This window comes from Leptopilina heterotoma, unplaced genomic scaffold (genome assembly GCF_015476425.1).
Source record: "Leptopilina heterotoma isolate Lh14 unplaced genomic scaffold, ASM1547642v1 Lhet_17, whole genome shotgun sequence".
Classification (NCBI taxonomy): Eukaryota; Metazoa; Arthropoda; class Insecta; order Hymenoptera; family Figitidae; genus Leptopilina; species Leptopilina heterotoma.
The window spans coordinates 2,439,408-2,454,836 of NW_025110886.1; the positions used below are offsets into that span (position 1 = coordinate 2,439,408).

Below are 15,429 nucleotides of genomic sequence, written 5' to 3' on the forward strand. Positions count from 1 at the left end.
CTAAGAGATGGCAGGTCGATGTCGAAATTAGAACAAATATGGATTTCGTTAGAGAGTCCTCAAAATATACTTTGAAAAAAATTTAAGTAAATATTACTTTTTAACATTGTACATGTCTTTACAATATTAAATAAATTTATAATAAAAAAAATTGCGCAGTACAGCTAAATGAGAGTAACTTTAACACATTTTATATATATGCGCAGTAGAAAAATCTGTAACCTATAAATGCGCAGTGAAGACACATAAAAGAAACAATTGCGCACTTTATTTAATTAATATATATCTTGCACAGTAGATAAATCTAATACATGCGCAGTAATCCAAAGTTAGAAATTAGATATGCGCACTTCACCTGACTGTTTCGCAAACGTGATCAGAAGACATATCTAAAATCAGACATGGGCAGTAATTATACGAAAGAGAAAAGTTGCGCCGTTTCTTAAATTAAACTAGATACATGCGCAGTAGATGAATCTGAAACCAATACATGCGCAGTAAGACTAAATAGACAAAAGAAGATGCGCACTTCATCTGAATGTTTCGCAAACGTGATCAGTAGACATATGTGACACAAGACGTGCGCAGTATTTATAAAAAAGTAACAAATTTGCGCTGTTTTTCTCATTTAAACAGACACATGCGCAGTACATAATTCTGGTACTAATACATGCGCAATAATAGTAAAAGGGGAAAATGAGATGCGCACTTCATGCGCATTAGATAAATCTCCCTTCTAGAAATAATCGGTTGCTCACAATTTAAAACAATTCATTTAAAAATTTTGTTCAATTGTTTTCAATTGTTTTCAATCGATTATAATTTTTATGAATCGGTTTCAATTGTTTTCAATTGTATGAATAAGTTAAACTTTATCTCAATTGGTTTTAATTGTTGGCGCAAGCGCAAAGAGCTTGAATTCGAACTTAGAATATTTTTATTAAAATACTTTATTTTTATTTTTAATTATAATTAATTATTATTATTAATAATTATTGAAATATTCATAAATAAGGTAATCTGAATAAAAATTTTTGTTTTATAAATATCTTTTAACACATATCAATTTTTCTGCTTTTGAAAAATTTTAACGTTGAAATTTTGTTTTTGCAATACTTATTCAGTATCGTTAATAAAGTTTTTATATTTTCTAATTTGAAAAAAAAATTTAAGTGAATTTGATAGAAAATTAATATTAAAAAAAGGTATAATTTTTAAATTTTTTCTTGAATAAAAATTTAATTGAAAAATTGATATTATATGAAATGAAAAACAATTTTTATTTGTATAAAAGTAACTTTTTAAATTTTTGGTTTTAAAATTTGACAATTGGTGTTATAAAATTATTAAAAACAGTGTATTAGCGTCATTTTATATACCATTTATTTTCTAATGTTCATTACAAAAATAAATAATCCATTTGAACGATAATAATTTTTTTCCTAATATTTACAATAGGCAGATAAATTACATATAGGCATATATTTTATATTGGACATCAGATTAAAAAAAAAATCAATTAAAATTTCGATGTACAGTTATGCATTTTACTCGTTTGTTGGTATACTCTACTGTATTTCGATAGTCTGAGGTAATTGGCAGACATAACTAGTTTCATCACATTCGATGAATATCAACTTTTCGATGACATCAGTTATGGAGATTAATATTTCTACATTACCTCTTTCTACTACTCTAAACAAATGTCGCACTAATTCGTCGCCAACAATATTTAGGTTGATTACTGACAAAAAGCAGGAGTTATCAGTCTCACAATATCTTGAACTTGAATAACACCACCTGATTTTAATTTGAAAACAGTATCATTCCTTTTTTCCGAGAGTGTATTCTTTACGCTTTTATACACGCAACCTTTGTAAATACATTTTTTAAAAGATTCTCCTGCAATAATTTCATTAGTGACAGGATTTGTAATTTGAACGGGTGAACTATTTCCACAGAAAGTTACACCATAGGTACTTTCTGAAACATAAGTTGATAACAAAGCAGAAGAAAATATTCTTTGGCAATACAATCTGGCAATTTCGGAATGAAAAATAGTTCTTGATACTTCAAATTTATATTGAAGAATGTCTAAAGATTTTGTAGCCATTTGTTGCTCTGGTTTTTTAGGGCCTAGTGCATACTGCTTGAGCACGTGCAAATGACTTTCAAAGCAAAAAGCCGAAGTTGCCCACAGTGGGCCGCAACGTCGAATACATTCAACTATGTGGAGCAAAAGATGTACATTAAAGGTCATATTTTCTTGACCATATAGATTCTCAAACTCTCCGACGAATTCTATTATATCGAGTTCGCATTGAAGTAACTCTTCTTCGGTAATTTTCGTTTTCAATAATGTAAAAATGGTATTGACTAGCAATGAGAAGTGCTGAAGGCATTCGGAAGGTAGATACTTTCTTAAACAGGGCACCCCAAAGAACAATAACCATGATCTCCACTCAGATGCTTTCCACTTTGACTTAAAATTGAATTCTCGCGCAACTCGATGAATTTCCGAAACCATTTCAATGCAACTAATTAATTTGTTAATGTTTTCTACATCGCCTTTAGACAAGAAACCATTTGCAGTCCATATTTCCCACAGATGCTTAACTGATCCTAAAAGAACGGCATGTAAATACTCAAATGAAAAGCTCCAAACCATATCAACGCGTTGATTGGAATTCATGAAACTAGAAGAACCTTTAACTCCACGGACAAAAGTACGGCGTTTATTCCTTTCGTTCATTCTGTGTGTCATATTTTGTTGGCGTTCTTTAACATCATCAACATCCTGCTTATGAGACTCTTGCGATCTAAGAAGAAAATCAGGGTCAAAGGGATATTTAATTATATGAATGTAAAAGCCCATTTGGTAACAGTAACTGCATCCCCAGTATGAGTTATATTGACATCGACACTGTAATATGGGCCTAGCAACTGAGTCAACTACTATAAACAAAAGATTTATAAGGAAATTTATACGAAGATTTCCTACCAACAAATCAACACCTTGCGTACGCAAAATATCAATCACATTTAAAAATTCTTCTGAAAAAGAATTCATTAAATCCGGGTCAGGTTCTTTATCAACCATCATAATTCCTCCTAGCATAATGTATTTAAAACGTAACGAGATTGGCAATTCGTTTATAGATGCCAAAATAGCCCAAAAGCTTTCATTACCACTTCGTTTCATGATTGCTCCATCAAAGAATACATTAAGCGTCAGAACGTTTTTAGAATTTGTGGGATTATTCGATTTATATAAGCTTCCGTCTTGAACATCTCTAATGCTACCATCATTTTCAGGGTTTTGCCTATATCTGTCAATTAAAAAAGTTTGTACATCACGAAGTTTAAACAATTGCTCTATTTGATATTTTAAATCCACCATTAACATGTATTTCCCTTTTTTGGTAGACAAATTACATCGCGACCCACATTTGTCGCACAGTCCTTCGGGGTTTACTTGTGATTTTTTGTTCTGTTGGGAAATTAATACTTTTTTACAAGCTGGACAGTAAAAAGAAAATGTTAATGTTTTTTCAGGAGCTTCAAACATGCGAGTCATTTTATAATTTGACAAATTCAGACTGTCAAACTCAGGACCTGCACACAACTTTAGTAAATTTGTTAACTCTAAACGCGCTTCTAATGAGAGTCCAAATCGTAGACTGAATCCTCTGGTCATTGCTACCACATCTCTGACTGTTAAGTTAGATTGTGGGAACATAATTCTGTTTTCCCAGGGATATGTGTAATTTGGATTTTCATTACCGTTCACTTCGTTGTCGAGAAATTCAATATCAGAATCTTCGCTACCTGAGCCCTCACTTGGTGCGTTAGATCCTGGGGCTGAATCCTCGTTCAATTCTTGATCAAAATCTTGGTTCGTTTCCATCCGCATTTCTTCGTCTCTAGGTACGTCATTAGTCGAATTTTCACCTATAGACATTTCATTGGAGCTTGTTGAAGAAGCTGATTGCAGGTCCGATTCATGTAGATCATCACTGGACTCACGTTGTACAACTAAAAAAATGAAGTTCAACATGGAATATTTTATTTAATTTAAAACAGTGTACCGAAAATCAAATTGAATTCTTTAAAAACTTCAACTATCTTTAAATTTTTCAATAGAATTTTGCAAAATTTTATTCACTCTAAAAGACTTGAAATATTTTTCGATCTTTAGTTTTTCAGATAATTATTTTTTACAGAATTTTGAATACACTTTTTATACAGAATTTTTTTAAATTTAATAATGTAAAATCATTTAATTTCATTAGACTCTTTAATGTAATAATAGGAATAATAATTACCTATTCTATTTGAAGTAGATTGCGTTGATCTTTCTAAAGCTATGGCACGTTGCCTCCAAATCGCATCAGTTTGAGCAGAAACCATACTTGGTTTATAATTCGGTCGTATAAATTTTCGGTAGGTTTTTCTTTTTCCATCTTCCTTATCTTCATCCATTTTTTCTGCTATACTAAAAATCAAATTCATTTCATAATATTTTCTTAGCAATGAATACAAGTGACAAAATCAAATGCTACATGATTATAAAAACATTTTAGATTACAATTTTTTATTTGCATAACAATTAAAAGGTCTTTCATATTAATTAATTATACTGAAAAATAAATCTAAATTTACCTTATTTTGTATATTTAAATTTACCACTTTTCAATTATTGGCAAGTAAAATTTTTATTGTGGCATTAATAATTAGAAATAAAAATGTTATTAAACATAAAAAGTGCTAATTATAATTTATCTATTTTTAAAAAAAATACTATATAGTCAAAAATTTTTTATTAAAATCTGACATTAAAATTCTAAAAAAATTGTAATAATACACAAGAAACTTAATAAATAATACAACATAGTATAATATAAACACATTTTGCAGTTATATTTGTTGATGTAAAAATATATACATACTTTTTGAGGTTAAATTTATCACATTAATATCTAAATGAAATAAGACATTTTAAATGACATACGTAATATTTAAAATTTAGAAATACATTATTATTAATTTATTTATATTAAAAATTATAATGACATGAATACATTCAGGTGTAATCGAAAGTATAAATATGAATACTTTTTAAGGTTAGGTGTGATATTTATATAAAAAACAACTACACTGTCAACTTATTTTTGTCAACAAATTAAAAAATATACTTACGATTTATTTATCAAACTTTTTATTATAATTATTGAGAATAAATTCAATATCACTTTCGATAACGATCAGCAAATTTCTTTATACATTTCAACCACATTCAACGTATAAATTTTGTATACATATTACGTATATTTATGTAAATGCTTTGATACAGTTTCTCAACTTCTGTGCAATTTATTTGATTGGTCCGTTCCACTAGTAACCTACTAAATGACCAATCAAAATTGGTCTGTAAAGATACACTAACTTTCAGGGGTGTCAAAACAAACCTGTGTCAAGTGTTCATTTATTATATTACAGAACGTCAAGAAGAATAAATATGAAAAAATTGCAGCATTAAGTAATATAAAAGTTGCAATATTAATTTATAAATTTCTGTTATTTTAGCTACTTACTACAAAAGAAAATTCTAATCGAAATTTTTGACTGCGGAAATTCACGCATAAATAAGCTTTGTGTGTGGAGTATCGCCGCCCCTGCTTAGTTTTCAAATGTTTCGACATGCGCATTACTCAAATCTTTTATTATTTTCTGCCACCGACAATAGTGCACGTGCAAAACCGGCATCATAGAAAAAATTCGAAACTGTGAATGTTTTTGTGGTTTAAAAAGTTGTACAAAAAATAAGTACTATTTCTTACGTTTACTTACCTGTGATTTCATATTTTGAAATTTTTTTCTGTAGACTTCAGAATTTCAAGGTATACTTTTGCCGAACAAGTCGATGCACGTTTTCACAATAAAAATATATGTCAATATTGTGATTATATACGCGCGTATAGTATGTAAAACAATTTTCGGTTTTTTTTTCGGAAATCACAAGTAGAAACTCTTTTTCTACTTGAATCTTGAATCAGCACAAATGTGAAAATAATACGCCAAATTCTGGGGACGATTTGTTTGTATTAAAAATTCGACAAATACATAATGTTTTTTTACGTGCAATATTTAAGTGGAAGTAGAAGAGGTACAAAAAGGTTTCTCACAGATGCTGATTTTAAAAAGCCTCCAATGGTAGAAAATGCTGATTCAGTAAATAAAAAGAAGAAATATAAAGTTGTTGGTACAGAAAACATTTTTGATAATGTTGCTATATTATTCGCTGCAGGTAAAGTATAAATATTTTTATCTATACATTCAATACGTATGTAAACAATATTGAAATGTTTTAGAAATTAACAATAATTATAGTATTATAAAAGTTATATAGTATCATAGGAAATTGTAGAACCTCGTCTTTTTTAACTATGTAAAAACCAAAAAGTGTCTAAAATTTGTAAATACTAAATTACCTCGAAGGAACTGAAAAAATTTTTAATTATTTAAATGTGTTTTTTAACAAACAAGGTTTTTCATTTCATAAAAGTCACTTTTAATTTTTCTAAATTTTTTATCTCTAAATTCTGTCACCTGCATTTCTTGAGAGATAAAGTAAGTTTAAATAAGTATAGTTTTTTTATTTTTTATTTCAAGTATTATATTTTTAAACAAAAAATATTCGATAAAAATTGAATTTAAAGAATTGTAAAAAATTCTATAACGGTACTAGCTGGTAACCTTTAGAATATTGTATGATACGTTTTCGAATACTTAAATTATTTTGTACTTAATTTGCATTTTTTGTGTTAAAAAAACGAACAAATCGACCCCTTTTGTCACAAACTTAAAAATGACGGTATTCTGTGTAAGTTATTTTACATAGATATAAAAAAGAGGAGATAATATGATTTCCGGTATTGCATAAAAACTATATTAAAATAAAAATTAAGAAAAATGTATTTTGGAGATATATGTAAACAATGAATGAAAATCCTATTCTAGACAACCTAGGAGTACTACAAAGAATTGTAGCAAATAGTAGACCACGATTCAATAATAAACTTTTGGATTCAGCATCCTCATCGTCGGAAGCACCTTCAACTAGTGGCAAATTTAAGGTAATTAAATAGAAAGAAAGACATACTTAACAATGTCTTATTTTATAAATGAGCGACTAATTTCCAAAAAAACTGATTTCGTACGTCCTCAAGATTTTCTAAATAATTATAACCATTTAAGAAAATATCAAGTCATATTTAATTATTATTATTTTTTCTAAACATCGTGCATGGAAAAGTTGTACAATGTTATTGTTTAATCAGATTTTTATTAATTTAACACCCTAAAAATTGATCGCATTTTTGTAAGCATAAATTTCTCTTTTACAAACATGATAGGGCATTCCAAGTGTGAGAAAAATTATTTGATAATTAGATGAAATTAAAAAATGTTGAAATCATCATTTCCGTTATTCCTCTGAATAAAAATTAAAAATTAATATTGATTGTCGATTGTTTACAAACTGTTAGTGAAAAGTCAATTTAAAAATTTTTAAAGTAATTTTTTATGATTAAAAAAAATTTATTCTGGTTAGTGTTTCGAAATAAAAAAAATCAATTACTTGTTAATTTAAACTGGCCTTATTTTTTAAATTGAAAAAATTTGATTATTTTGATATTTTATTCAAATTAAAATCACGTGAAGTTTGTTCTTTATTCGAAAAAAAGTACCTGCAATCATTTTTAAGCTATTATTTTTCTGTGAATTTTGATTTTAAATCTTTTCTTCAATTGGAGTCGTGCACATACCACGTGAACAATTTTTAATGACTTTTTGACCACCCCCCTCCCCCCTCGTGGACAATCGTGAACTTTTGATGAACCCCCCTTCCCCCAAAAATGTCCACGTGGTATGCGCACGACCCCTTAAAAGATAAAAATAAGCATGATGAAGTTACAGAGACGTTAAATTTTTCAAAGCTTAATATTACTTAATGTTTTGAAGCTTAAATAATTAATTTTGTTTTTTCTTTTTTCATACTTGTAAAAAGGAGTTTTTTTGGAGAATCACCCAAATGCAGTATTATGTTTATAACATTTTTTTACTTTTTCTAACTATATTAATTTTTTTATGTTTCAATTACATTACAGGATAGGATTTATATTGTTTAGGCAAATTATTTTTATATTGAAAAATATCAATAATTGTAAATACAGTACCGTCCGCAATTGTCAGTCCACCCATTTTTAAAGGAATGACAAAAATTTTTTAACATAAAATTCATGAAAACTAAAATTTTTTTTGGTTTATATTTTGAAAGACGATAATATTTTGAAAAGAATAAGACCTTACAGAAGTCATTTGGCCAAAATTTGTAGAAGATATTCCTAAAAATCGTCATTTTCAATGTTTTACAAAAATTTAAATAACTTCTAAAATAATGAACGCTTTTTAATAATCTTAGGCTTATTTTAAAGGTCTTTTTCTACGGAATAAGAATTACTTATAGGCATTAACCTGTCATTTTTAACTTGGAATAAGCATGACGTCAAAATTAGACAAAAAAATTGGAAAAATTTGAAATCAATTTTTTGTACTAAAAACTATTCTAGAACATATATAAAACATGATATGGTGTAGATTTTTCAAGAAAATTTAATAAAAATATATGTTTGAGTTTCAAAAATTATTTTTCTTTTAATAATATTATTTCAAATTTTTTGAATTTTTTTGTCCAACTTTGACGTCATGCTTACTCCAAGTTAAAAATTACAGGTTAATGCCTATAAGTAATTCTTATTCTGTAGAAAATGGTCTTTAAAATAAGCCTAAGATTATTAAAAAGCGTTCATTATTTTAGAAGTTATTCAAATTTTTGTAAAACATTGAAAATGACGATTTTTAAGAATATCTTCTACAAATTTTGGCCAAATGACTTCTGTAAGGTCTTATTCTTTTTAAAATTTTATCGTCTTTCAAAATAAAAACCAAAAAAAATTTTACTTTTTATGAATTTTATGTTAAAAAATTTTTGTCATTCCTTTGAAAATGGGTGGACTGACAATTTCGGACGGTACTGTATATTGCCTGTTTTATTTATTATGTTTTCTTTCACTTAATAGAAAAGTGCTCAAGTTGCCAGAGCTGCGGAAATTAAAAAGCAAATTGCTGATAAACAAAATGCACTGCGTTCAAAGCAAAATATCATTGATTTAGGAAGCCCGTCCTCAAGTTCCAAAAATCAAAATGACCAATTACCGTCAAAAAAAACCTCGGAAATTAAAAAGCAAATTGCTGATAAACAAGACGAATTGCGTTCAAAACCAAAAAATATTGATTCAGGAAACCCGTCCTCAAGTTCCGAAAATCAAAATGACCAATTACCGTCAAGAAAAACCTCTGTTGAAAAATCAAAGATTGATCATAGCTCGTCCATACCACAAACAATCAAGGAACCAGTTCTCATGTCTCCATTAATGGATGTGAGTGACTTTATTCCTCAAGAAACTAATTTTTCTATTGGAAACGAAATTCTGACAGCGGACGCAAATGTAGTTTGCAATAATTTATCTTGCAATTTACGAATTTTTAATAACGAACAAACAGTTAACAATGTAACTAAGCTTTTGGAGCAACAGTTGAGAATAGTAGAAGAACAACGCATTGAGATACAACATTTAAATGAAAATATCAAAGAGTTAAATGAGAAATTGCAGCAAAAAGGCGACGAATTTCAAGGTATACATATCGTAATAAACAAAAGTTATTTTTTACTCAAAGAGAGTAAATTAAAAATTCTTTTACCTTATCCAGGGTGTCTAGCGACTCGGAAAATCAGGAAAAACGCGGGAATTTTTCTTCAAATCCGTGAATTTTCTATTTTTTGAGGTATTTTTGATATTGCTTAAGAAACTATATTTTTTAACCCTTTTCGACACTTTGTTTAAAATTAAACATGTTTTTGACTTCTTTCCAAAATCAGTATTTTTTGTTTGTTTTTTTGTTTTTTTAGTGAAGTTTTTGTTGAAGGTATTCTTTTAAGATTTCCTATCAAAAAAACCGTCACGGAATCCTCTTGTAGATTTGGGTAAATCCTCAAGGATTATTTTTTTAATTTTATCAAATTTCCTCGAGAAATGTCCGAGGATTTTTTTTATTTTATCAATTTCCTCGAGGATTTTTTTTATTAATTAATTAATTTTTATTAATTTTTGTCAAGGAATTTTTATTACTGCTTGTGGAAAATAGTTTAAAAATAAAAAAATCTTCGAGAAATTTTTGAGGAAAATTTAAAAAATATAAAAAATCCTTGAGAATTTCTCGAGGAAATTTGATAAAATGAAACAAAATCCTCCAGGATTCCTCAATAACAATTAATAGAATGAAAATTTTTTTTAAGGATTTCTCGAGGATACTTAATAAAATGCAAAAAAATCTTTAATGAAAATTGATAGAGTAAAAAAAATCCTTAGGGATTTCTCTAAAAAAAATTCAGAAAATGAAACAAATAATCCTTGAGGATTCCTCAAGAAAAATTGTTAAAATGAAAAAAAAAACTCGAGGATTACTCTAGAAAAATGAAAAAAAAATCAAATCCTCAAGAATTTACCATATCTACACGAGAATTCTGCGTAGAAATCCGCGCAGATTTTTTTGATAGTGTTTATTAAAATAAAAAAAATTTTTTCAAAATGATGCTGCTTTTTAAAAAAAGTTAATAATATTTTTTGTTTCTTAAAAATGTCAAAATTTTTAATTTTTTGAAAAAATTTGTTTACCATTCGGAAGAATAAGAAAAAGTTTCTTGAAATCAAATGTTTATTTAAATACATTTTTATATAGTTAAAAAAATTACACTTTATTAAACCCTTATTAACTTAGTTTAAAATTGTCCGGGAAAATCACTTCAAAACCCGGGAGAAAACACGGTAATTTGGAACTGCAAATTGCTAGACACCCTGTTATTATTAAAATTATTCTAAGCTCCTTCTGAGATTAAGGTAAATGAAATAATAAAATACTAAAAATTAAATCCAAATGGTAAAAAATGTGTTAGAAAGTGGGAATTTTATATTTACACGTATTTAAAATATAATTATCTATTCTTATTTTAGCTTTTATTGACTCTAAGAAAATATAAAATTTTATTTTAGCAACGTTGCTCAAGGACAATAACTCTACCACTCTCCGTTCTCCATATCCTCCTTCTGGATTTTTGCGAGCGTCAGATGATCACGTAAATTTTTAAGTCAAATTCAAAACATCAATTACATATTATAGTTTTATTGATTTAATAAAATATTTTCTGTTAGATCCATCTTGGTAAAGGAATTTGGCTGCCAAAAGTAAAGTACAATGAAGCTTGTAACGCAGACTCACCCTCTCTTTTTGTAAAAATGATGTGTGACATGCTATTCACACCTGAAGAACTTAAAGAATCTACACTCACAGGAAAACCTAGTAACAGGCAAAAAAAATCTCCGAGGAATCCAAAAAAATTGGATGCAACTAAAGTTTTAAGCATCAAAGGTATATTTACTTTTTTTCTTTATATAATTTATTAGTTTTTCAAATTAAATAATATACTCTACAAAATGAATCAGTAAAAATTAAAAGGAAGTATACTAATATAATAATAATAATTTCATAACATTAATTTCAAGTAGATTTCGTAAAAATTTTTTTGTAGTTTTGTAATTTTTTTAAATTAAACTTTAAACTTTAAGGTATTAGTCGCGTAAAATGGTTTTCGTCAGATTTTTTTCAAATTTTGCATACTTATTCCTGAAGTATTTATCTACAGAATGAGACCAATTTAATTAATTTTGACCGTTTCAAAGCTTCAAAAAATGAATTCAAAGTTCATACATTTTGCATGGAGGGAGCACCAAATGCATGCATTAATTTTGTTTAATAATTATATTTATATGATAACTAATCGTCAGATTTTGAAATAAAACTACCAAAGTATTCAATTAGATGAAACAAACGAATAGAAAAAACATGACATTTTTTGACTGCACCAAACTATAAATATATTGATAAAAAGGTAAAAAAATAACTAAATTATACGAATTTTCATACAAATGAATAGAGTGGGGAGTTAAACTATCTCTCTCACTCTCACTGCCCCACTCTAGTAAGCAGCCCGGTAAACTTTTGGCCAGAGCCAGCAGCGCGACTACTACCTTAATAGTTATTTTTCTAAATTATTATTATTATTATTATTATTATTATTATTATTATTATTATTTCAGTAAATGTTTTTTTTTATTTTTAATTCAAATTTTTTTTAACCTTAAATAATTTCTAGAATTAATTTTTCATAGTCTATCTGAATACATAAAATAAAAAGGTTTTTTTTAAACTTACAACACATTTTCGACGTATATTTATAATTATTTATAAGGATCTGTAATTTTAGAAATAACAAGACACTGGTTGGAAACTTGTGTGCATTATTCTGATAAACTTGTGGACATAGAAGTGGAAAGTGTAAAAAAATACATTGGTGCAAAAATTGCAGATTTGAATCGACCTTTGATTCCAAGTAAGTTTTCCTGTTGGGTTTATTATAAAAGCTGAATATTAAATTAAAGCATATTTCTTTTGAAACTAACATAAATATAAAAAATATATATCTCAAACAAGACATCAGGTAATAATTTAAATCATTTATTCATATTTTATTTAAAATAATAAAAACTGCAATGTTAAGTAAATGAACTCGTAAAAAATCTTTACCGATTTATTTGTGGAGCAAATTTTCAAAAGTTGGTAAATCCATTTTCCAAAAAAATTGAGATAAACACAGATTTAACAAATTAAGGACCTCACAAATCGATTTGTCACTGTTGAAGTTAAGAGAACAATTTTTTAAACCAAGAATTTTCAATTTAAAAACATTTGGACTTAACCTACATGATTTTTATTTTCAACACTTTTTTTTAGAAAAAAGTATCAAAACCTTTAATTAACCTTAAAATAATAGACATTTATTAAATACAAAACGTTTTAAATTCAAAAAACATTCCTACAGAAATAATTAATTACAATTTTTTTATCTTGAAATTAATTTTAGTGGTTATGTGAAAAATGACATTTCTTTAAATTTCTCGAAAAAACAAAAAATGGATTTATCAACTTTGGAAAACTTGCTCCTCATTTATTAATTTTTTTTTGAGTTAAATGTTTTAAATAAAAATGTAATGTTTCTTTTAATTGTAGAAAGTTAAAGTTTATAATCAACAATATAAAATGTATATATTTATATTACTATTTTGCTTTAATTTTTTATAATTTCTTATCAAAAATTTGATACAGAAAAATTCTTAGACAAAAATATTATATTTTGACTATCTGAAAAATTTTTGTATAAATCGTTTTTGATAAATTAAAAAAAATATTTAAAAACTTTTCTAACACAGATTTCTAAAAATATTTTAATTTATAAAATATATTTCCAGAAATGTAGTCGTGAAAATAGTTATTTTTAATTTTTAATGATATTGACAAAACATAACAATAGTTACACATTTTTAAGCTCACATTGTTTAGATTTATTTTTCTAATAAATATTTATTTTCTAAGCAATGAACATTTCATACGTTTGCAGAACAAAAGTCAAAGAAAAAAAAGAGTAATAATCATGTTGATCATGAAGAATCATCTGATATTCTAAAAGAAGAAATCATAGATTTAGACTCGGATTTGGATAATCTTCCATCAAGCGAAAGTGATGACAAGGAGGAGACAGACAATGAGATGGAAGATGAGCTAGACATTGAGAATCCTGGTGCATCCAAAATGGCAAACTTCGACGAGAAATTAGGATACATTGGAGATTTAGCAAAAGATTCTTAAACATGTTTTCTCGTAAACACTTTATAAAGCTTTTATATTCTTCACCGTCATTATTTATTCGTGTGCAGTAAATGCGTCTTAATTATTTATCGATATGTTTTTAAATATAATATAATTTTTATACCTACATTTATATTGATTTTCATTTTTTTCTAATTTGAAAAATTAATTACAAATGTAGTGGCAGATATCACTTTTAATTTTCCAAAATGTTAATTTACTTTAATTTTTTTAATTATGCATTTCTAAAATGTATTATTATGAAAAAGGTAAATAAACATTTTTGAATTTTTCCCGCCGATAAAAGTGCTGTCACTGCATTAACAAAAACCTATTATTCAATTGAGAACGATTGGGAACGATTGGCGACCACCAACTTATGAATCGGTTTCAATCGGGTCGACCCAATTAAGAAACACAATTCAAATCGATAGAAATTTTTGTTCTATTGTTTTCAATCGATTTCAACCAATTATTTCTAGAAGGGGCTGCTACTTACACATGCGCAGTAATGCTAATTGAGAAAAAGAGATGCGCACTATATCGGACTCTTTTGCAAACGTGATCAGCAGACATATTTTAAGCAAGACATGCGCAGTAAATATACAAAACAGAAAAGTTGCGTTGCTTCTTTACTTGAAACAGACTCATGCGCAGTTAATGAATATGCAACCAATACATGCGCAGTAATGCTGATTGAGAAAAAGAGATGCGCACTTCATCCGACTCTTTTGCAAACGTGATCAGCAGACATATTTGAAGCAAGACATGCGCAGTAAATATACAAAACAGAAAAGTTGCGTTGCTTCTTTAATTGAAACAAACTCATGCGCAGTTGATAAATATGCAACCAATACATGCGCAGTAATGCTGATTGAGAAAAAGAGATGCGCACATCATCGGACTCTTTGCAAACGAGATCAGTTGACATATCTAAAACAAGACATGAGCAGTAAATATACAAAAGAGAAAAGTTTCGTTGTTTCTTTTATTAAAAGAGAAGCATACGCTGTTTTTTTGATTGAAACAGATATATGCGCAGTAGATAATTCTGAAACTAATGTATGCACATGAAATCATATCTGCAAGATTAGGCATTATCAAAAACATTCAAAAAGTAACTGACAAAAATCGCTAAAGATGTTATATATTGAAATTTAGCTAAAAAGTATTTGCTAATGTTTAAATTGTATCAATAAAGTTAGATGCATAGTTTGGGGACCAGCATAAAATCAGAGTTTTTAAGCTAAAAATATCTTTGTGAAAAATTTAAACCCTTCTATAAACTAGCTAATAAACAAAGTAAGAAATTTTATAAATTGCAATTTAGCTAAAAAGTATTTTGTAATGTTTAAATTGTATTAAAAAGTTACATGCATAGTTTAGGGACCTGCATCAAATCAGAGTTTTTAAGTTAAAAATATGTTTCTAAAATATTTAATTCCTCTTTTCAACTAACTAACAAATAACGTAAGAAATGTAATAGATTGCAATTTAGCTAAAAAGTATTTGTAAATATTTAAATATTATCTAAAATTTATATCCATA

The 15,429-nt window shown here is 27.2% G+C and overlaps 3 protein-coding genes across 3 annotated transcripts; 2 read left to right on the forward strand and 1 right to left on the reverse strand.

Moving 5' to 3' along the window:
* Window positions 1–1,533: 1,533 nt before the first annotated feature.
* On the reverse strand, window positions 1,534–4,548 carry LOC122499618. The gene is made up of 2 exons (XM_043608066.1): window positions 4,326–4,548; window positions 1,534–4,035 (listed from the first exon to the last, which is right to left on the reverse strand). Exons 1-2 carry the CDS (start codon window positions 4,510–4,512, stop codon window positions 1,742–1,744), a joined length of 2,481 nt encoding a protein of 826 aa, XP_043464001.1. The 5' UTR covers window positions 4,513–4,548; the 3' UTR covers window positions 1,534–1,741.
* Window positions 4,549–6,071: 1,523 nt separating this feature from the next.
* LOC122499654 lies at window positions 6,072–7,183 on the forward strand. The gene is made up of 2 exons (XM_043608108.1): window positions 6,072–6,307; window positions 7,021–7,183. The coding sequence occupies exons 1-2, from the start codon at window positions 6,127–6,129 to the stop codon at window positions 7,146–7,148; spliced, it is 309 nt and encodes a 102-aa protein (XP_043464043.1). The 5' UTR covers window positions 6,072–6,126; the 3' UTR covers window positions 7,149–7,183.
* Window positions 7,169–13,916, forward strand: LOC122499605. The gene is made up of 6 exons (XM_043608052.1): window positions 7,169–7,216; window positions 9,141–9,756; window positions 11,172–11,254; window positions 11,331–11,547; window positions 12,443–12,568; window positions 13,634–13,916. The coding sequence occupies exons 1-6, from the start codon at window positions 7,169–7,171 to the stop codon at window positions 13,879–13,881; spliced, it is 1,338 nt and encodes a 445-aa protein (XP_043463987.1). The 3' UTR covers window positions 13,882–13,916.
* Window positions 13,917–15,429: the final 1,513 nt, after the last annotated feature.

Excerpts from the sequence above, each read along its gene's own strand:
- LOC122499618 (XM_043608066.1), bottom strand. The coding sequence starts at position 4,512 with ATGAATTTGATTTTTAGTATAGCAGAAAAAATGGATGAAGATAAGGAA. Across the intron at positions 4,036-4,325 it reads ATCTACTTCAAATAGAATAG|TTGTACAACGTGAGTCCAGT; the intron begins GTAATTATTATT and ends TCATTTTTTTAG.
- LOC122499605 (XM_043608052.1), top strand. The coding sequence starts at position 7,169 with ATGTCTTATTTTATAAATGAGCGACTAATTTCCAAAAAAACTGATTTC. Across the intron at positions 7,217-9,140 it reads TTTCCAAAAAAACTGATTTC|AAAAGTGCTCAAGTTGCCAG; the intron begins GTACGTCCTCAA and ends TTCACTTAATAG. Across the intron at positions 11,255-11,330 it reads TGCGAGCGTCAGATGATCAC|ATCCATCTTGGTAAAGGAAT; the intron begins GTAAATTTTTAA and ends ATTTTCTGTTAG.
- LOC122499654 (XM_043608108.1), top strand. The coding sequence starts at position 6,127 with ATGTTTTTTTACGTGCAATATTTAAGTGGAAGTAGAAGAGGTACAAAA. Across the intron at positions 6,308-7,020 it reads TGCTATATTATTCGCTGCAG|ACAACCTAGGAGTACTACAA; the intron begins GTAAAGTATAAA and ends ATCCTATTCTAG.